Below are 23,065 nucleotides of genomic sequence, written 5' to 3'. Positions count from 1 at the left end.
TCCCCAGATGGAAGAGAAATGGCTTGGAGGGGCACAGAAAACCTAGTAACCTGGGAAACGAACCAGGTCATCTGATAAAGAGTACAGGAATCTATTGCAGATATCACAGTTGCATCCTTGCCTAATTTAGTTTAAATTTTTGTTTCTCACACACAATATCTGAGCATCAAATTCAATCATTCAACCATATTTCTGATTTTACAAAACACAAAAAAGCCTTGTGAAAAAACAAAGAACTTTGTGAATCAAGTCACACTATGGCCTAGGAACAGAGACTCGGAGACTGTACAGCTAAGGAGACACTTCTCTCTAATCCCTGCTCGGTGGAAATCTCTTTTAAACTTAGCCTGTGCCATGGTTGCCAAGATTAAAAGCGTTCTTTGCTTCAGAATGACTCACTGTTAACTCATCACTTGTCACAACCTGATAAAGAAAAGCTTCCCATTTCTGAACAAAACAATACCTGGATTTGGAGGTAGAACTTGTGGGTAATGGATTAAATTTAGAGATTTAGTTTGCGATTCATGGATTTTACTTAAAGAAAGGAGAAGCTGCAAGGTCAGAAGGAGACATTCTATGAACACTCACAGCCAGATCACACACCAAGGACAGAGACCCAGTCTATAAAGATGCAGAGTAGAGAAAGGAACTAAAGGCATGTGAGTGAAGAGACTTGTAAGAGATCAGGCACCAGAAGAATGTCTTAACTCTTGATCCACTGTCTTATCCAGTGGATAATGCTTTACTCAGAATTGAAAATAAATTGGATGCTGTCTGCCAAGATGCAGTAATTCCTTACTAGTAAGTCATATCATTCTGGACCAGCTGTATATTACAAGACCATCCCAAAATACAAGTTGCAATTTATTAATTCTGCCTAAGTAAAAGGTTTCCAGTAATACTGTCAGCATTTGCAGTTCTCACTTCAGTGAAGCATACAGCAAAGGATGCTTTGTCAGACCTATATATCACTGTCACTCCAGGAGTCAACGCACTGACAGTCTTAGCAGAGGTGGATGTTACAGGATACCGTGAAAGTGATTATGTAAGATGGAAAAGCAGGTTTTTAGAGTCTCACTCCAGCAATGCAGAAGTCAGAGGCTTTTAATGGAATTAGTGGAAAAGGGAACATCTCTTGTATACATCACCATTATCCCCTGGGATCCTAAAATTACTTGTGAGGAATAATCTCTCCAACTCACTCATAATTTTAGCACTCGTAAGAACCACATATCTTCAGTTCACCCATAATTTAAAATTCTTTCCTTCAACAGAACTATCACCTGACAGGTCTTAACTAAAAGTGAATGACAGCAATAGCAGCTTACTTATAAGTGTAAGGGAAATGCATATTTATGAGCACCCAGAGTAATGGTTTATGGACTTCAGAACTCAAGGTGTAATAACACCTTAAAGGCATATTAGAAGGCACAATTTGACCTTCCAAAGCCAATCCGGGCTATAGACAGTGGTGAGATCCATCTCTCTGTTAAGATGTTAAAGTCTGCTAATACAGAAGAAACAGTAGAGAAGCCCAGCTGACTTATACATTTCTCTATTTTTCCAGACTTACCATTCCAACCTTTTCATTTCCCTTCATGAAGGCTTGTGGATGAGGAACTGTAGGTGAGCATGCAGTGTATGAAAACATGTAAAACAATGGAATCTTATTCCTGCCTTATAGGAGAATATCTTCTATCTGTTCACAAACACTGTACTCCTCGATATATGAAACAGATAGATTTTACTTCACACCTTCCCTTCAGGCATAAAAAATTGTCAATTAACTGAAATGCTGTAATCTTTCCAATCATTCTGCCATCAGAGTGATGGTAATGAGTTTATTTCAAACCTTTCGATTTCATTTCATCATTATCACCAGAATAAGTCTTCTGCTGATTAATGAATCAAGTCTGTTTCAACAATAGTTTTATTCTGAACCTCACTACACCATGAACAATTTAAATAATGAAAGGCATGTGATAAGCCAGTTTATTTAAAGAAGCAAATCATCACATTTGTCAAAAACTTGATTCCATAGGAAGATCTTTTCCATGTTGCCCTTTGTAGGAAACATAAAAGCTGGAATAAGAGCTGAGGAAAACAGTGTACTGTCTGGAAAAGTATTGTGTTAGAGCAGATAAAGAATGAAGCTGCTTTCTACTCCTGGATCTTCTGTAAAATTATTGTATAACCCTGGGAAATCTCTTTGCCTTGTAAGACTTTGGTACCCACTGGAATCGCTGAGATTCTGATATAGTTGTGTAATAGGAGTGAAAAGCACTTAGGAGTGTTATCTATTAGCGATGATTCTCTGATGGCCTATATTAATTTATTTTAAAATATTTTAAAATTGCATTTACAAATATAATGAGAAACAATTAAAATGTACCTGAAGAAGTAACCAAATCTTCTACTGACCCTTGAAGTCAATTTCTTATTCATTAAGAATGTGTGATAAATATTTATAAACCCACGCACAAAGCAATTTCAGTTTCTGGAATTAAAAGCATACAAAAATACTTTAAATTGAAGAGAAAATTAACTTTTAGCTATGCTTGCTTCCACTCAAACTCTTAATATTGACAGTAGTCTCAACACAAATGTCCTATGTAACCACCACTCCCTCTCTTTTTCTTTGCTGATTAACTCCCTTCATGTAGAGTCACCCCGTCTAGTGGGTGACACAGGATGCAGAATTTCACCACAGCACTGTTACCTACCACCCAGCAATTCTATTCATCTGTCTTTTCAGGGTTAGACCTGATATGCAGCACCAGCAGAGACTCCTCCACTTCCCATAACAGGGTGCTCCCAACAGAGTGGACAAGGCATTGCTCAAGACGGATGAAAAAGGTTATTTGTAAAGCACCAGAACAGTTCTCTATTAACATTCCTCCCTCTGATTGATTCTTTAAGCATACCAGTAGGGACACATTTATTATACATAGCATGCGGAGTGAAAAACAGTCAATGCATTTTTTTTCATAGTCATTTTTTAGATCCTTGCAGTTTAGAGGTTTGTCTCACACTCAGAGTGGATTGCTTTTGTGGATGTGCTGTTTCATAGATAGATGGATACAGATACACAGAAGAAAACAAAGCCACACACCATCCCCATGGCCTGTTTTTGAACAGCTCAGTTCCTCAGAAGAAAAGAGACACAACTTCACTTTCAGTAACAGTGCAATCCTTATGACAGACATGCTTTTCCTAGGCTGAGGGAAAAGCCAGTAGATCTGATTATGCCAGGCTCTAAGAATTTAGCATATACCAAACTGAGGCTACTAAATTCTTAAAATTACTGCAACTAAAATTTGACTCAAACATACATGAAATGGAGATTTTCATCGAATTAACTCCTAGTTCTCTTGGTGCAAAATCCAAAGGCTTGTCAGAAATACAGTGCTAATTTTATGCTCATGTTCTAACCACTATAACAAGGCTATAGAACATGGAAAAAAGGATTCACTGACAATTCACTCTGTGGCATGTTTTTTTTTTTTTTCCTATTGTTTTGTTTTTCCCACAGAAATAACACAGAAAAAATTCCTTAGCTACCCATCTAGTTGTATTTTTAATGTAGATACTAACAAGTGCAAAAGAAGGCACTGAAAACTCCAAGAATAAACATAAAGTTGTCTGCTCCTAACATAAACCAGAACACAGAATTCCATTTTACGATAATGTATGCTGTTCAGAAGCCCCTTCCTCTCTCAGTAGCTAAATAAATATGAATGATAAGACTCATTGATCAAGTCATATGATGTGCAGTAAATGAGGCAAGGGACCAATGGAAGATGACAAATGTCTTTATGGTTACAATAATAGATGAGGACCAGAACATCTCTTCCTCTCTCAGCCACATGTTTTGTGTATCACCTTGGACAAGATATTTACATACCAGATTAGTCTTCTTTCTTCTTTGTCAGTGGAAGTGCAGAGATTTTACAGAGTAAAATCAAAATGCAGAGTAAAATCAACTTAGAGAGTAAAAACAACAGCCTTACCTCACGACCCTGAGGCCAGCATCCCCTTCCTCCATCAAAAAGCAGCCCTATCTGATTTGTTAGCGACCAACAGTTCAAGCAAATATACGCACCTGAATCTTTTCCTACACCAGGGATTTGCCCAACTATAACCCGTCAGTCAATAATATCCACCTACACTAGACATTAGAAGTGAAGGTTTACAGCACCTCATATTACTGGTGTGCAGTTCTGTCGTGGGTTAGCCTAAAATCTACCTGCACCCATGACAGGGGGGCAGTCGGCCCGCAGGCCGCTGGCCCAGAAGGAAAAGAAAAACAGGGAAAAGGAAATAAATACAGCGGCAGCGATCTAAGGAGGCACACTTATTTACTAAATACTATATCGAAATACAGAATAGCACAATATAATACAATATAATTGGAATTAAGGCTAACGAATCAAGTAAAATAAGAGAGAGTGAGTCCCGAAACCGAGAGGCCTACTGTAACTCTAGGCGAAACGGCTGGAACGCTCCCACACGGCTCTCCCCCTGGCTGGCAGGATCCAAGAGAGCGAGTCCAGCACTGAAGTGAGATTATATAGTCCTGGTCATATGACTGACTGTGGTGTTCCCTGGGACATGTAGTCTTCTTTCTGTGAGCAGCAGATTCGTCAAAATTATCTATGCTTAACATGATGTTATGATGTGGAATACTGATAGCAAAATTACAAAATTGCAAAACCATGACATTTTCCATGATCAGAGTAATTTTATGCTGAAAATTTCAGCAATGTTTAGTGCTGCACACCCACATGAATTTCATTTAAAATGTGATTAACTAGGTTAAAATTATTCTTGGTAAACAACTGATTTTGCACATGCTATTCAATAAATAAATTGATGATTTTAATTCTGAAGGAAAACTCTATCTAAAAAAGGACTTCAGTCAGTAATGTATGCAATGAGTATATGAATGCCTTTGTATTACCATGCCCTTATTCTACAACCTTCAGACTCTTTCCAAACTCATCCTATTTAATTACTGAAAGAAATAAATTCTCAACTTCCTTAACAACCTACAAATACAATGTGCTTCTCTCTTCTGTCCCCTTGGAGATGAGCTATTTGCTATAAGTATTTGGTATAAACCATTTTTTTCTCTCCTGCTGACATTCTGTGATGACAAGAATGCCTGAATCACATCCTATTCCTGCAGTGGGACATGACACAACAGCTAGGGCCAAGGGGTAACATACGAAAGTCTAGTCAAAGATGTATCTTGGGACCTCCCAAGAAACTGCATACTGTAATGACTAATAGTTTCTCTCTCAGCACTGTCCTTCTGCAAAATAACGTACAGAAAAGCAGCAACAGCAAATGCACACGGTAGCTATTAAAAAACAAACAACAATCAGTAAAGATAATGCTGTGGAGATGCTTTAATAGTTTCACTACGTTACGTTGAAAGTACAAGCACTAAAAATAAAAGGTAATGGTACCACAGAAATGTATCTTTTTCCTTCATTTCTCTTTTTGCACTCCAGATATTTTCAGCATGAATTTCATATTCACTTCAACAAGAAGAAAAAAAGCTTGTGAAATTCAAAATTATCTTTGCAGAAATTTTGATTTTGGTTGAAATAACCAGTATTAATTTTTCCGCAAGTAAAACTATATGCAGAAAGTTATGGTAATCCTTCCAAATGCATTTTCAAACTATAAATATCTCAGAAAGCTGCTCCACTTCACAGTAAAACTTTGTCCATATGGAACATATGACTAGAAAGGACTTTGTGAACTACTGAAATCCAGTACTCTGTTACTGAAAGTACTCATATCATTCAGTCTTGTTCCAAACTGATCACAGGAAACAATCAGTTAGAAAAAGATCTAGAGCTTTTGTTTGCTTGTTTGTTTTCTTTTTTTCTTTAGCACAAGTAGAACATCAATCAAGAACTTCAGTCTTCTGTTGGTAAGAAATTGCCTTCTGATTTCTAGCTGTGTTTCTTTATGGAAAATTTATATTTATCTATAGACTGGGTGCATATAGACTTTTCTTCATGTTACTCCCAAAGAATTCACTGCAAGCAGCCGTATTTATTTCAGCTTGTGTTTGGCTAGGCTAAGCACATTAACTTAAAAATTGGTTTTATTTTCTTGGTCACCCTGGTACGTTTTTCTTTACCTCTCTTTCTTCCAATTCATTTTTCAATTAAACATGGATGAGCAAAGCAGTATTCAATACTTCAAATGCACAACCACCAGCGCCCTATCCAATAGCTTCAATATTTCTTTTCTCTACTTTAAATGAACACAATAAAACACGTGTGTTTCAAGGCTATTCTTTGAGTGATCATTGGAAACAAGGAGACCTTTCCTCTAAGATTTCTGGCTGATGAGTTCACAGCATTGGTAATAAGCTGATCATCAAAGCAAAGACATGTCTTAAAATATTGATACAATCCATCCTGTCATTCCCAAAAAGCAAAGTCTGACACATGCCATATCATGAGGTTTCTGTTTCTTTATCAGCTCAAGCAAATAAGGGTAGCAGGCAGCTCTGAGAACGTTTTCTGTGCTATGACTTTATGCCAGCACCATTCTAAGTAAATAGTCACCGTGTTTTAGAAGCAAACAAGAATAATTACAGAGAATGTCAGAATAATTCAGGTTAGAAGGGACCTCTGCTGTAGCCAACTGTTCAAAGTCAGGCTAATTTCAAAGTTAGTTCTTGCGGATAAGGCCTTTACATGTGCTGAAAAATCTCCAAAGCTGGAAATTCCACAACTTGTCTGGGCAACCTCTACCAGTGTCCGGCTTCCTTTATCACAAAACTTCCAAAAATTATTACTAAGCTATCAACAAGCACAGTTCTTTGACACTATAGTGACAACAGATGATAAGCAAATCATCAAGAAACATAACAAGGCTTTCTTAACACTCATGGACCAGATTTTCCTCTCACTTACAAGGAAGAACAACTGAAATAACTTTGCTTAGTTCAGTAGTTCAATTTCTATCCCAAACTTCCACCACAGTAAAATGCAGCCTTCTAACCATGGCGTCTTGACTGCTGGAAGTGTTTCTCTTTCATCTAAAAAGCAGCTTTAAAAGTATTTGGATAAAGCAAAGGGGAAGACGATTCTTCACGAACAGTTTTTCTTTCTTTCTTTATCCACAGTCGAACATTTTATTCTCCCTCTCTAAAGGGAACATAAAATCACTTCCCTTTTTGACCCTTTCATGATGATTACTCATTAGAATTTGATAGCTTCCTCTAAAGAAACACAGCAGGTCAAATTTGCTTTTTCCATTAGGCTATTTGGGCAAGAAATCTTCCGCATAATATATGCTACGTGGTCTGTGGCTTTCCAAGCTCCCTATCAAGATACACAGAGCCTCCTCTGCTGCAGACAGGAGTCTGATTTTCTTGTACTTCTACCAATTATTTCCATCTGGTATTGTACTTAACAGGTTGAATTTCTGAGACACTTCACACTATGAAGTATGTTAAGGACTGTAACTTCAGTTCTATTTGATCTGCAATTTATTCAATGTTTCTCCCTGTACACTTCATTCTAGTCTGCACTGTTCCCATCTATTCCAGAAAAGGCACATATGACTGCAGTTTAGCTTTTCTGGAAAAGTATTTCTTCAGACAGAATCTCACTAATAATTTCATTCTGTTTCTTTTTCATCTGTGCTTTACATGAACATTATGAAAAAGGCTGTGCCAAAAAAGAACCACATTTAGGTCTGGTGGTGTGCCTTTTGCATCTGGGAAAGACAGTATCACTACGCTCAGTGTAAAATACCTCAAAATAACAGATGGACTAAAATTATAGTATTTATTATTCATAATATAATTCATCAAGATCTAACCTATAGACATCCTCAAACTGAAATAAAAAATGATTCCAAGAAAACAGAGGAAAGCCCACATGGAAAGATAATTTTTCTTACACTGCTTCCTGATCTGCTCAGTGTGCATATTAGATGGAATAAAGGCTTTTGCTAGACTGACTCGAGCTGTGGTTTGGCTTTACAGCATGTTCAACAGCAGTGTTGGTTTATAGCATTTGTTGGCCAGAGTTCTGGCATGTGGCTCAGTCCCTGCAGTATGCCATCCTGCTCTTCAAAGCATATGAGCTGCATTCAGCCAAATGACAAAGCTGATCAGGGAATTGATTCGACTGAAAAACTGTCCAGCACATCTTTTTCTTTGAACCGGGTCAAAACAGCACTCAAACAGCTGCACCATCACAAATGATGGCAGAGTATACAACGTGACACGGGAACAGGAACAACTAGCACCTTAGGTAGGTGCTGCTAAAGGTCACTTTGTAGTGTTAAACTGTACTCTCTGGCTATCTGTTTGCAGGTGTACTGATACATTATATAATGCCAGTAGGACCTGGAATTCAATTGTCTGCACTATCAAATTGCTAGGACAGCCCATGGTGCAGTTTGCACCCAAGGAAATAGCTCCCAAGCAATTCTTGTAAATGGTTCAAGAGTCAAGATAGACTTGAAGCAACACCCAGGAAGCAGCCTGCAAACTACCATTCCATTTTAGGGATAAAACAGTTTAACAGTATGGTCAGGGGTGTTTGATGCCAGTTGGCATCTGTGGCATATAGTAGTCCCAGGTTTGTTTAACTTGTAATTGCAGACACAAATGACCTCAAACAAGGTGATGCACTGCCACAGTTCAGAGCATCATGGTCCAGTTAATCAGAATCACAGGACCATAGGATCATTCAGGTTGGAAAACACATTCAAGATCACAAAGTCCAATCACCAACCTGATCTGCCGAGTCCCACCACTCAAACCATGTCCCTCAGTGCCAGGTTCATGTCTCTTAGATAACTTCGTGATGAAGACTCCACTATAGACAGCCTGTTCCAATGCCTAACAATTTTTTCAGTGAAGAAATTCTTCCTGACAACCAATCTAAACCTCTCCTGGTGCAACTTGAAACTATCTCCTCTTGTCCTATCTCTTGTCAACTGAGAAAAGAGACCAACACTCTCCAAGTTGCAATCTCCCTTCAAGTAATTGTAGAGAGCTCAGCTTAGCCTCCATTTTTCCAGACTAAACAGCACCAGTTCCCTCAAGCTGCTCCACTCAGCACTTGTTTGCTATTCCTTTTACTTCATTGCTCTTCTCTGCACAACTGGCACTGCCAAGAGGCAGGGAAAATGTTCAAAGGGTCCAAAGCTGAGAGACTTAATACATACTTGAATACTCGCAAGAGCTACAGTGAATCTGGGTCGCTCTCTCATCACTACGCCATAACCTTGAGCTGAAGGGACCATGCCTAATGCTGAGATACACTGCTTCCCTCCATATGCTAGTTCATTATCCAGCTCCTCACTGTTTTGACTGCCAACAAATAATGATGTTTTTCAACACTTCTCCGCTAGGAACTGAATGCACAAACATCACATCATAAATGCCACCCAACATCTGCCAGGCAGTTACCATCTTCCCATGACTATCACCTAGGCTGAACCTAACCAAGTGATTTAGTGAGGAGCTGTGTCACATCCTGTTACCTATTACCCACTAAATCATCCAAACCCCAATTCTGACAAACAGGACAGCCCACAGGCATTTGTTTAAAATATCATATGGAAAATTAATTCTAACAAACAAAACATGCATTCTAAATTCATTGTTACTTTTTAATGAAAAATCAAAAGTCACGAATCAGGGTATAAATGCTGCTACAGAACTTTTAGCACCATTGCAGATATTACCATGTCATTACCATCTACAGAATATAAGCTAAGGAAAAGGCAGACTTTTTAAAACTTTCACAATTTAACAAGATTAGATTGGATGCAAGGAAGCCTTTTTTTAAAAAAAATTAGGGTTGTGAGGCACTGGAACAGGCTGCCCAGAGATGCAGTGGCAGACATTCAGTCAGGCTAGATGTGGCTCTGAGCAACCTGCTCTAGCTATAGATGTCCCTGCTCATTGCAGGGGAGTTGGACTAGATGACCTTTAATGGTCCCTTCCAACTCAACTGGTTCTATGATTCTTTGATTCTCTGAACAAATAATCAATACTTTTGAAAATATTATTTGATACATGAGTTATTTTAGAAGAGTATCAATAGCTTTGCAGAGCAAAATATATCCAGTTGGTCTTATGGTTCAATAGGTCATCTATGTAGCTGGGAAAATTGATTATAAGATTCCAAGCAAAATATTTCAGAGATTATTACAGAGGTTAAACAACAGATTAGTGACTTGTCTTATATATTATCTGTAAATTAACTGATTGCAGCAAGAGCACTCAGAGCAGAGTATTTGATTTGATCCATTCCACTTCTCATTGTATAACTGTTCACTTCACGGTGCTTTGCTGTACTGATCCAATTGCTATATGACTGAAACATCTCAAAATAACTTTGAATGTGTGAATATTTTCAATAGTGCATATTTTTGATCAGCCTTTACCATCAAGTAAAAGATAGTTGCAATTTCTGTATCTCTAACTCAAATCAAGCAACTGCCTTTTTATATTTTCATTCGAGCAGTTTGAGATCACTTAGATGATTCTCCTGCTGCCTTGCTATTTCATTTCCCATCCAACACTCAAAGCCTGCAAGTTATACGTAGAACTTAGCAAGTCCATAAATAGTTCAAGACCTTAAAAACTGAAATAAAGCTAGTTCCTAACTTCTTCCTTTCAATGCAAAGCATAACATAGAAGCAAAAACTCCCACTATAACAATAATATTTTAATACACATAAGCTACACAAATCCCTGTTAACATACAATTAATGGACCACTTGACAAACATCACCAGTATGTAAAAAATCATTACAAATTCATTCTGTAGAAGCCAGACAACTGTTCTGTGGTCACACTTACTCAGAACACAGACATCTACCACACTTTTTAATGGTCATAAATAGGTGTGGTACCAGCTGAACTACAGAGAGCACATGCTGAAGAATAACAGTCACTCCTGACAAACTTCTTGAAAGGAACATAATTGAATCGAGGGGATTTTATGCATGTCTTCTCCCTCCAGTGCCCCCTGTAAAGCTCACCAGCCCCCTTGCTGCCTTCACTTCTGCTAGTTCAGACAATCAGCAAAGACTTAACAAATCCTCTGTTGTGGGACAATGGCTGGGCAAAATCTAACTGCGCTAAATAAAAGAGCAAAACTTGCGGTGTTGTAACTGAAGACATGCAGTTACAACTACTATGTGTTATGTTCACCTTAAACATCTAGCAAGAGCATCTGTGCAAGAGCATGCACCGACCATTTCATTCTTACACCTTCTGCACTGCTGCCTAAAGACGGAATAAGAGCAAATCAGGTTTGCAGTTCATTGCTCAACTCTCCTTGCATTTATATTGACATATTATTACTTGGAAATTTAAGCACATGCACCAGACGTAGAGAATGCATACATAAATGTTGTACACATCGAAAAACGATGTCTGAAACCTTTTTTTAAACACGTGTCTCAGTTAGATTTACAGATTCACATTCGCATATGAGTACTTTGAAGTCTAACCTTCATGAATATGAGCTAAGATTTTCCAAGACTGGAACAAGAATTTCTAAAACTGTTAAACTTCTCTGCTTTCGAATGTAATATATACGTACTTATGTGTCTGCAGAATTTTTTTTTTATGTATTTTCAAGAGGATGCAGAGGTTGTTCTAGGATGGTTTTTGACTGCAAAAATGAATTCACTGAAGAATGGATGAAGCAGCTCGAAGTGAGTACAAACACAAATATGCATCACTGCAAGATTCCTGTAGACACTGGATACCTTACAGGAACTGCAAGTGATTGAAATAACACCGTACTGAAATGCAGCTCATCAGTCGGAAACAGCATGTCAAATTTCACTCTCATTTGCACCTACAAAAAATAATATCGTAGCGACTCCACTGAGTGAAATAGTGATATGATTGGTGAGCTCAAAATAAGAGCAGACTAGGGGCCTTCATCTTATACAGCGAAACAACTGTAGTATAAATGTATAGTAGAAGTTGTATAATCAAACAAGTTCAAAGAAATAACAGGGATTTACTGTGGAGATGGGATAGGAGCCAAGTGAGTTGGATTCTCCTGTGAAGACAGGTTGAGAGAGTTGGAGTTGTTCAGACTGAAGAAGAAATTGCCCTGGGGAGACCTCATGACGGCCTTTCAGTATCTAAAGCAAAAAGGCAATGAGTAACTAGTTGTAAAATAAAAGAGGGCAGGTTTAGATTGGATATAAGGAAGAAATATTTTACTCAGAAAGTGATGAGGCATTGGCACAGGCTGCCTAGAGAAGCTGCAGATGCCCCATTCCCAGAGGCATTCAAAGCCAGGCTGGACGAATCTCAAAGCAACATGATCTTGAGAGTGGAATCACAGCCCATGGCAGAAAGGGGCTGGAACTAGATTTTCTTTGCGGTCCCTTCCAATCCAAACCATTCTATGATTCTTTGTTTCCCCATCTTCAACCCTCGCAGCACACTCCACAGCACATATTGGGTTGCCACCTCCCCTCCAGTCCCTGCACAGTAATATCCACACAAACACAAGTACATATCCACGTTTACAATAACTTTCTATGCTCTCAGCCAAAGCAATAAAATACAGCTTTACTGCTTTGGACTTTAAAAAATAACTGATTGCATACCATATGTGCATAAAATCCATCATCAGCCTTCACAGATCATGTTAAAAACATCCCAATCGACACAAAATGCAGATTACATTAGTACAGCCAGCCCAGGTTTCATTTCATAGCAGTGTTTCCTTGAGCTGCTCTTTAGTTTCTGAGAAGTGATGCCACTGGCACAAAACTTAAGTGAAAGATGCCATCAGTGACCAAAAGATATAGCTTAGTTTTTGTGACATAGAAATTCATTTTCTGCCAGTACCCCTTCCCAAACCAAAGACTACACATGGTATCCAGGGCATATCACCATAAGGTATCAAACTCAGCATAAGAATCCGAAACTTTCCACGTTCCTACATAATAGTAAAAAGAGAGGTTTTTTCCTACTTCTCTTTATTCTGCGCTTAATAGTATGCCTTTATCAGAAAAAAAAAATAAAATAAATTGAAAGACTATAAATGTAACATACCATATTCAAGAGAAAAAAAAAGATGGGAACTATCTGTTTCTTAGGTGGTTTTTTCCATCCTAAATAAACTCTAGAAGAGGTCTCCTCCTTAAAATCAGTGAAAATAGCATGTACTTATTTCCCTATATTTTCCCCAGTAAACAGTTGACTGATGACAAACGTGGAAAGAGAAAAGACTTTGATGCCGGTAACAAACATCTCCTGATCCAAAACAAATAAATTTGCACTTCAAAATATGCAATGTATTTCAAAAGTAAATATAAAAACATACATGTTTTTTCTTCTTGAGTTGAAAAGGAAGGCAATTAGATTTGAGTACGCATGGCATTGTTCATGGTAAGGAAGGCAGAGGAACACTAACGCTATTAAAAAATACAGAAAATGAACAATAATGGAGAACAACAAAGGTGATGTGGCAGACAGTAAAGGGAGAGGATTCCTTTTAGCAGTAGGGCAGCTGGATTTGGCAACCTGAGAAGGACTTCTCTCCAGAGACAAGGAGGTAACAGGTCCATGATTTGGTCTGAGCTGGTGCGTTGAGGTGGGAACCTCAGATGCTGCTGCTACTCCCATTTTGCTCATCCATTTTTCTATAACCTGCTCCTTCATATCATCAGTACAACCATGTTACCACAAATAATTCCTGAGGATGCCAGGGAGGCTGGGACCGTCCCCTATGCAGTCATACAACTGAGGTATTGTGTTCAGGAGCATGGTATTACCTCAGGTATTCACCTGGTCACAAAAGCTCTTCTCCATCCTGTCAAGCATATAACCCTTAACACCAGGAGAAGGTGCCTTTCTTTAGGGTCTCCAGTTCCCCATACTCAGGATTTTAGAAAAGAGACCACTTCACCCACTAAGCTGTAGTCGTGGAGGTTGACAGCCTCTCTCCACACCAGGGTTTCCTGGTCTCCCACCCTTTTCCCTTCATCACTGTATGGTTATGTGTGTGTTACACCCCAGAACACCAGCACAACCAAGCCGCAGTGCTTGGACTAGCACCTCGTGCTTTCCAAGATAAAAAGTTAACTTATTTTCATTCATAAATTTCACTCCTTCTCAGGGGCCATGCAGGGTCTGGCTTACCCCAGAGCTCTGTGCCTACATGTGTTACAGGCATGCGGGATCAAGAAAGCAAGTCCATGGATACAGAACAGACAATAAGCAGACCTCTCAGTCTACAAATTGGATGTTGAATGATTGGCAAACAACCTCGCCTTATGAAAAATTATGTTACAGCAACACAATAGTACTGTGAGCCAAAAGTATGTCTATTCCTGATTTGTAGACCAGGTTTTAGTTATACTATAATCCTCTCAGTATGCCTGCTTAGGATCCCACAATCACACGAGTCATGAACACTACCCACAAATCCTGCGGTTCCTGTGCCGAGCAAGTGACACACCAGATGAAGAAGGATGGAAAATATACATGTGGAATTGTTCTGGGAACTTAAAGCACACATAACAGTAAACAAAGCAAATATGGTGCAAAACCTGTTGCTATTTTCACAGCATTTGTGAAGCAAAGCTACATAGATGCCAAAGGTTGCATGCTTCTTCACCACACCTCTTCTCCAATCCCATCAAATTAAGCACAGCAGCACAAACAGCAGCAGGGATAAATAAATGTTGTGCACCATTTGCTGCTGCATCACAGGGGCGTATACTGTGCATGCTCAGGTATGTATTTGTGTATGGCAGACAGATGAAAAAAGAGCATTAAAATGATTTTTCCTCATGATTCTCCTAGAGCCTGGGCTGCCAAAGGAGACTGAGCACATAGTCACTCCCATGGTGTTTTTTTTTCCTACCTATTTTCTCTAGGCACAGTCCAAATCAGTTGGAAAAGGATGCTGCCATCCTCTGCCCCACTTAGGGACAGTCTTCAAGCAGCCAGCACCAGTTTGTTCTGATAGGAAAAAACCTCCCTCTGCTCCCTGCACTGTTGGCCACGGGGGCATTTGCTAAACAAGAGAAGCTACAGACAAATTTTGGCTGGTGGAGGAAGAGGTGGCTGGAAGCCAGCTGACGGAGACAGACTACATCAGCCTTTATTCTGGGGAAATCCTCAGAAAGCAAAAAGCAACTTCTAAAGGCTCATCAGCAAAGAAAACACAGGCGACCCTGTACTCATGAAGGAGAAAGGCTGAACTGAGATCAACATGAACTTAAACCGTGGCATAGGGCAAACATGTGGCATGCCGTATGGAAACGCAGAACAAAAAAGAAAGCTTGGACTAAAATGAAATAAAAGATCTGTCTTTAGTTCATATTACTTTACTAAAAACATAATTGAAAATTGAGTTGAAGTTGACATGCCTTTTTGACATGTTCTTCCTTCAAGACAGCATTTTCAATGCAAAAAGAAGGTATTAAGAATGTTTCAATCTGGCTACCATCCATTCATCAAGGTTAGGAAACAGTACATTATGAGCTAAAATTAACATGACATCATTAGTCAGTAAAAACTAGTCATTTGGCCAGCAGCTATCACAGTACTTTCAAGAATCCATACGCACTAAACATCTGGAAAGGGAGGATGGCAACCACTAATACATGGATTTAGAACTGTAAATAGGCTTGATAAATCAAGATTCTAAAGACAGGCACCATGCCGCCAGCCTTTCCCCATTTATTGTCCTGCTTTTGGCTGAAACAATGCTGATAGCACACCGATATTTTGGTTTTTGCTGAGTGATGGGAGTGTACCCGACGTCAAGCTGGGCCACTGGGCATGGAGGAGTCACTGACTTTATGACACAGCAGCAAGTGCTGGGACAGAGCCAGGACAGCAGGCCTGGATTGGCCAATGGGTAATTCCATACATATGACATAATGCAAAAGGCTACAACACAGTGGGGAGCTGGCCAGAGGCTAGCCTATGCTCAAGGATTGGTGGGCATCAGTTGGTGGGTGGTGAGATGTTGTGTTGGTAGCGAGGCATCAGTCAGCAGCTGGTTGTATCATTAACTGAGTGTCAGTCAGCAAGTAATTGCATTGGGGATATATGTTATAATCACATTTTTTGTCTCCATTTTCCTCTTCTCTCTTAGTAAATAGATTTTTACCTCAAACCAAGAGTTCTATTTTGTTTCTAGTTCTCTCCTTCATCTCACTCAGGACTGAGCAAACAGCTGTATGGTGTGGAGCTGCTTGCCAAGTTAAACCACAACACCAATTCTAGATTGTAATCTATCCAGGAAAGGGCAAGCAAATACTCTTCTCCAAAACACATAATTCTTCTGTTTCTTCTCTTGTGAAAAAGAGTGACCCTCCCAGAAACTACACAATCCTAGACAGTGACAGTATTATGTACACTGGAGAGTCTTCCACTGAGTAACCTCACAGTAACGCATCCTTGTAAAGGGATCTAGATTTCACAGCTCAGAATGTATTTGAAGACTGGATTTTAAAAGAAAATTGAAATTCCTCTTGTATGATTTATAATAAGTATCTGATTTCATTGACATAATGAAGAGTTAGATCAAGAGGAATTAAAATTAAGAGACTGGAGCACCTCTCCTACGAGGAAAGGCAGAGAGTTGGGACTGTTCAGCCTGGAGAAGAGGAGGCTCTGGGGGGAATCTCATAGATATCTGTAAATACTTCAAGAGGAGTGCTGAGAACATGGAGACAGGCTCTGCTCAGAGGTGCCCAGTGCCAGGATAAGAAGCACAGAAAATTCCATTTAAGTACAGGAAAAAACTCTTGAAAGTGATCAAACACAGAAAGAGGCTGCTCAGAGAGATTATGGAGTCCCCAGTTGCTGGAGATGTTCAGAAGCCACCTGGATACGGTACTGGGGCCCCTACTCACCTATTATTCTGTGATTCTGTGACAAACAGATTAATTATCATCACTTGCAAAGAACTAAATAAAAACAAAACAAAAAAAAAAATAACCAAGTAGTAATGGTAAAAAAAAGGAAAAGAAAGAAGTCTTCCATATTCATTATAACAAGAAAAGCTATTTATTGGATTATGTTTGTATTTACTTTAGTAAAACATAGGGAGCATAGGGAGAATAGAGAAATAGCTCCACTAAACTTGGTTTCCAGGTCTAAAGCTTGCCCAAACTACTTAAATGCAAAACTGAAATACCTTTGCAACACTAAAGTAAAAAACATACCTATAAATTCTGAGCTCCCCCCTGCTACATTCATTAAATTCAGCAGAGAGAGTAGAGAACCAATTTCCATTGGCAAACTCTATAGTGTATCAGTGAACAACCAGAATAGGAGCTGAAACAACAATTGTCAGAGCAAGAGGCAATGGATAGTCTATTTTAGCTCTTGCTTTCTGTCCTCTAAGGAATAATACAATTGCAGAAACTGGAGACAGAAAAACACCTCGTAGGTTATATAGTTTATTTGCCTGCCAGTGTGAGATTCTTCCCTATAATAATTTTTAACACTTGCTTTTGCCAAGCTAAAAGCAATGTGTCACCTCTAAGGAAAATGAGCTTGTTATGAGACCCCTTGGACATTGCACTTTGAAGTATCCAATAGATCATGGTGCTGCATCATATAACAAGGAAGGTGCCAAATTGTTCAGACATGCTGTACAAGCCTAGTCTGAAACAGGACAGCTACATAACAGCATCCCTCTGAGCACTGGGCCCCGATTTATACCCTCTTGCCTCCTTGCTACAGCAATGTCATCTCCCCTGCTTAAGACACCACAGATCTGTCCTGGCACACAGGTATGAGACGTGCAACCACAGTGCCAAGTGGTGTTAATATGCAAGAAATAGCTCAAGCTCTGAAATGTGAGGTCATTTTGTGAGTCTCATATAGTGCGGCAGCTTTACCTTCCCTTAGGTCCTTCAGTGGCCCAGCGTGGTCCCAGGGATCCAAGCAGAAGAATTTACTGCTAAAATGAGAGAAACTTCACGCACCACAATCCTACACTGCTGAACAGCCTCTCAAAATCACTGGTCTCTTCTGCCTTGCAGAAGACTTCAAAAAACATGACTCCGACAGAATTAACTTGGAAGTGTTTGCAAAAGGAAGAAAAGCAGCTCTAAAGGAGGTAGCTGGAAAAGCACAGACCACAATGAGAAGCTGAGAAGATGTCAGAAAGTTGACACTATAAGCCACCCTCTGAACTCCCAATTTCACGTGAAGCACTGTCTTCACACGAAGGAGCTTCCACTTGCCTAGCCCAGTCCTGAGAAATATCTGTGGTGCTATCTCCTCCACATGAGATTTTCTACACCAAGCCTAAACTGTACACACATTTTCCAGTATATTTGCTGCCCAGCTGTAAAGCTAATTGGAGATTTTCAACCACACTTTTAACTATCTCAGAGACTCAGCCATTGAGGAAGTCTGACACACTAATTGCCCACACAAGTCCATTAAAACAATTATATCAAAAATAGTAAGGTAGCACTGAAAAAACTAAGGCACAATAAAATTATGACTGTTCACATAACCTTAGCTCCTTCACCATGAGAATGTATGTTATAAACAGCCTTTTCTTCCCAGACAATTACAGTTTCTCTGCATATTTAAACACAGATGTGGCTGCTTAGCAACTGTAAATCAAAATCATTTACTTAAATAATTGAGTAGAGGTTAAGGTACTCATTTTATATACTTTTAAAATACTGTATGTGCTTTATAATATTATTTTACACCTGGAGTGACAGGTATATATGGATTCCAAAAATAAGTCATTTACCTATGTGTTTAAACCATGAAAGAAGGATTTGTGTCTGCTATGTGTGCATCTGTGTGAACATGTGTGTGTGTGCTTGCACACTTCCACTCAAGTTAGCTACGTTTACAATGTATGTAAATTCTTCTTAATAGCAAGGAAAAAAAAAAAAAAAAAAAAAGAAAAAAGAAAAAAAAGGGAAAAGAAACTTCAAAAATATTGAAACAAATTAATAATGTGAAAATAAATGTAAAATCTCTGTCTGCATTCAGCATATCGAAAATGGTTATGAGAATCAACAATATTCCTTTTGAGAAACATCTGTATTTAAAACTGAATACAAACAGAAAAATACTGAAAGTTCCAATACTTAGAGATATCACACTACTACCCAACTGCAGCCTCTCACTACCAGTTCTAAACACAGACTGAGGACTTAAATATAAATAAAGAAATACACCAAACAATGTCTGCATGAAAGGTTTTGCTGAATGGATTAGTCAACAGCATACATAAATTGTTTTCCTGTAGTATGCATTACTTTGCATCACTTGCAACAACATAAAGCCTTTGAGAAGAAATAATACATTTTGTTAAACCAACTTAGTCTAGCAGCACAAAACAGATCTTTTTCAAGCACACAAACTTTTCTTCAGATATCTTACCTATTTGTTTCCTGTATTGGTCAACGGGAGTTCTTGCTGTAGAGGCATCTTTCCTACCCATTGTCTTCTATACGGAAATCACTGCCAGTACCAGAAAAATAGGAAAAAAAAAAAAAAAAAAGAAAAAAAAAGATAAAAAGACATTATTCCTAAGTGACTTATTAAGGAAATCAATGACTTCTAGCATCAGAAAAAAGAAAACTGCAACAAAAAACATTTCCCAAGCTGCATGCAAAGACAGAAGCCAACCCAGAGCACAAGAATATTCTGGATTTAATCAGAACCATTGTAAAAACTATTAGATAAATTCTAAACACATCTTTTTTTCCTCACTGCATGGGCTATTAGCATTAAAGAATGCCTGTTACTTTGAATTTAAAATAAATAAATAAATAAATTGATGGTACTGCAATTTACCATTCAGCAACAACCACAGTGAAAGGACTTCTCAGGTCTCACAGCGTAGGTGCCTGGCACCATGTCTGCAGAAGGGACTGCACTGTTTGTCCAGAGATGCTCTGCTTGACAATTGGTGCTCCCACACCATCAGCATATCTCTTCTGTGAACAGGTGTCACTTGAGTAGCTTTCCAGCAGACCACCAATACACCCGTTCAACATGCAAAACTCTAGGACTTCCATTCACGCCCTTACTGGGCTGTCATATCTGTCTCAAGGCCCAGCAGGCTTTGCTTGAGGGCAGCAGCAAGGGCAAACTTTGGTCAAATGACCTTTCATAGCCACAAGCTGACTACAGATTGTGCATATATTGCCTTGAGGCATACACAGTGGTTTCACAGTAGGCAGAACCAGCTAGAGGAAGCTGTACAACCAGAGGAGGTTCCCCAGGTCCTGCCAAGGCTGTTTGGGAAGCTTGGTAGCTGAAGGTCCTGCAGTGCCAAACCCTGCACAGAAATGCAGGGTGAGTCCCTGCTGAGTGGGCTATGAGGTGTCACAGCCTTCAGCAGCCGCAGGTATTCCATTCATACTTGCAAATGAGTATCAAAGTAGAGGACAATACAAGTGATACCACAACTCTTCTTTCTTTGTATTTACCTACTTTATTAGCACGTACCTATTTATTTTAACCTATTTATTAACATATAATGACAAATGACAAAAATGTATCAAAGGAGATTGGATCACGGTGAGACACAGGACTATCAGTAATCATTTCAAAAGGCATGCAGAGATAATAAAATGATATAAAAAAATGCTATTAATTTTTTAATCAGAACCAAAAACTCAATTACATCCTTCTAACACTTCCACGCATCACTGTAGTTTGATTCAGAGAATATCCCCATTTTATCTAAAATGCATAAGCAGTCAGCTGTAAACAACAGGTATTTTCTCCCCTCTATTATGTTTCCCAGCTACTTTCCTCTCTGGTATTCTCCCACATAAGGTTCCCACCATAAAAGCATGAGTGGAAAATCAAGGCAACATTCCAACTTGCAGCTAGTTGAGGTGATAACAAATGGGTTTTACACAGCAAAACTAACTCTTGGCTTATTTTATGCCAGTGCAAGAAACTGGTTTTGACTTTCCTCTTATAATTTTAATAGCCTAACAATGTTCTGTAACAAAATGTCAGCTGTGAAAGATGTTTGCAGTCTTTGCAATGCCAACAAAGCACAAGAAACTGGAGACAAAAAGCACTAATTCCCATTATTAGGAAAAAAACCCAACAACAAAACAGGCCTACTTTGCAGAGCCTCAGCCCATGTGACTCAGTGCCATGGAACCCAGCCCCCAGAACTTGCAAACACTGCAGCTCACCTCTGTTCTTCAAAGCCGGGCAGCCAACATCCCAAGGTAAGATGATACCAAGCTGAGTGGCACCATCGATACACTGGAAGGAAGAAAAGCTATCCAGAGGGACTTAGGCTGGAGAAGTGGGCCCATGTAAACCTAATGAGGTTCAATAAGGCCAAGTGCAGGGCACTACACTTGGGTCAGGGCAACCTCAGGTATTTATACAAACTAAGAGAAGCCAGGCAGAGAGGGCCCTGGGGTCCTGTTGGACAAAAAGCTGTATATGAGTTGGCAGTGTGTGCTTGCAGCCCAGAAGGCCAACTGTGTTTTGGGCTGCATTTGGGCCAGCAGGGAGAGGGAGGTGATTGTCCCCCTCTACTCAGCAGTTATGAGGCCCCATCTGGCGTACTGCATCCAGGCCTGGGGCCCCCAGTACAGGAAGGATGTGGAGCTCTTGGAGTGGGTCCAGAGGAGGGCCACTAAGATGATCAGAGGGCTGGAGCTCCTCTCCTGTGAGGAAAGGATGAGGGAACTGGGATTGTTTAGCTTGGAGAAGGCTCTGGGAAGATCTCATTGTGGCCATCCAGAACTTGAAGGGAGCATATAAACAGGAAGGGGAATGGTTATTTACAAGGGTGGATAGAGATAGGACAAGGGGGAATGTTTTTAAACTAAGACAGGGGAGGCTTAGGTTAGATATTAGAAGAAAGTTTTTCATGCAAAGGATGGTAGCACACTGGAACAGGTTGCCCAGTGAGATCGTGGATGCCACATCCCTGGAGGCATTCAGTGCAAGGCTGGATGTGGCTCTGGGCAGCCTGGCCTGGTGACTGGTGACCCTGCATATAGTGGGGGGGTTGAAACAGATGATCATTGTGGTACCTTTCAACCCAGGCCATTCTATGATCCCTCACTGCCACCATTTTGATGACTTGGTAGCAAACTCCCGAGAAACCCATGGAGACATTATCACATACAGCCCCAACATCTAATAAAATAGCTATTTGCATAAAAGATCAGCCACCATTTAAAATGTGCTGTGATAGATGTGGAAGGGGAATAAAGATCCATATTAGTGTGTATGAAGTCAAGCCTGTTTTCACAATGTGATTCCTCAGGGACTCATGTTCTCCTATGAAGAATCCTGTGATCTCTGAGGAAGAAACTTGCTACAGGCCAGAAATAAAATGAAATACGGATTAATGAGATTATGTACAAATCTTACTGTAGGAACAGCTTTGAATGCAACTTTCTGATCAGATTTCTGTACAGGAAAAGCCTGGAACCTTTACAATTCACAAAGCGATCTGAAAAGCTCCATTCCCCTCTTTAAAGGAGCAGCAGTCATCCGCAGTTATCAGCCACCTTCACTTTGCTGAGGGAAATGGTTGGACTGATTTCAGATCTTTTGAAGTCAACACCAGCTCTCGAGGTTCTTCAAAAGAGGATTCTAAGAAAATGAAGCGAGGTTCACTGGAATGTTTTCTTATTTATTGCTATTTCACAGATATTACAAGGTCAAAGGATCTCTTTGTTGTGGTTTCCTTAATTGTTTTTTTTCCACCATCCTTCCCTCCTGTTTAGTATTTCACTTTTGAAGGCTTACACTCTCAGAAGATTCTGTTCCTCCTGTTCTATTCATTAGCACCAACTAATAATGAATACAGAAAATAAATTGCCTATTATCACCTCCATCTTTCGATAGCATTTTCTGAGTTAAAAAACAGTTCTGAATGTCCATCCAAGGTCTGACCACAAAAGCATTTAAATCTCAATGCACAATGCTCAAAGGAAACACAGCCTGTATCATCATTAACAACAAAGTAAAGCTATTACGTTACTGAAATAGATATATATACACCATGAGTTACATTAAAATTAACTTTTAAAA

At 39.4% G+C, this 23,065-nt stretch overlaps 1 protein-coding gene across 1 annotated transcript in view; it reads right to left on the bottom strand.

Moving 5' to 3' along the window:
- TRIQK (triple QxxK/R motif containing) overlaps nucleotides 1-23,065 on the bottom strand; it is a 63,160-nt gene that overhangs the window by 26,784 nt on the left and 13,311 nt on the right. Inside the window, exon 2 of the mRNA XM_072328803.1 lies at nucleotides 19,418-19,498. Within this exon, the coding sequence (XP_072184904.1) occupies nucleotides 19,418-19,478 (61 nt within the window). The 5' untranslated portion in view covers nucleotides 19,479-19,498. The remainder of the gene's footprint in view (nucleotides 1-19,417; nucleotides 19,499-23,065) is intronic.

Source organism: Excalfactoria chinensis, chromosome 2 (assembly GCF_039878825.1).
Source record: "Excalfactoria chinensis isolate bCotChi1 chromosome 2, bCotChi1.hap2, whole genome shotgun sequence".
Classification (NCBI taxonomy): Eukaryota; Metazoa; Chordata; class Aves; order Galliformes; family Phasianidae; genus Excalfactoria; species Excalfactoria chinensis.
The sequence above is the reverse complement of the archived record's forward strand: the minus strand, read 5'-3'. Positions and strand labels throughout refer to the sequence as shown.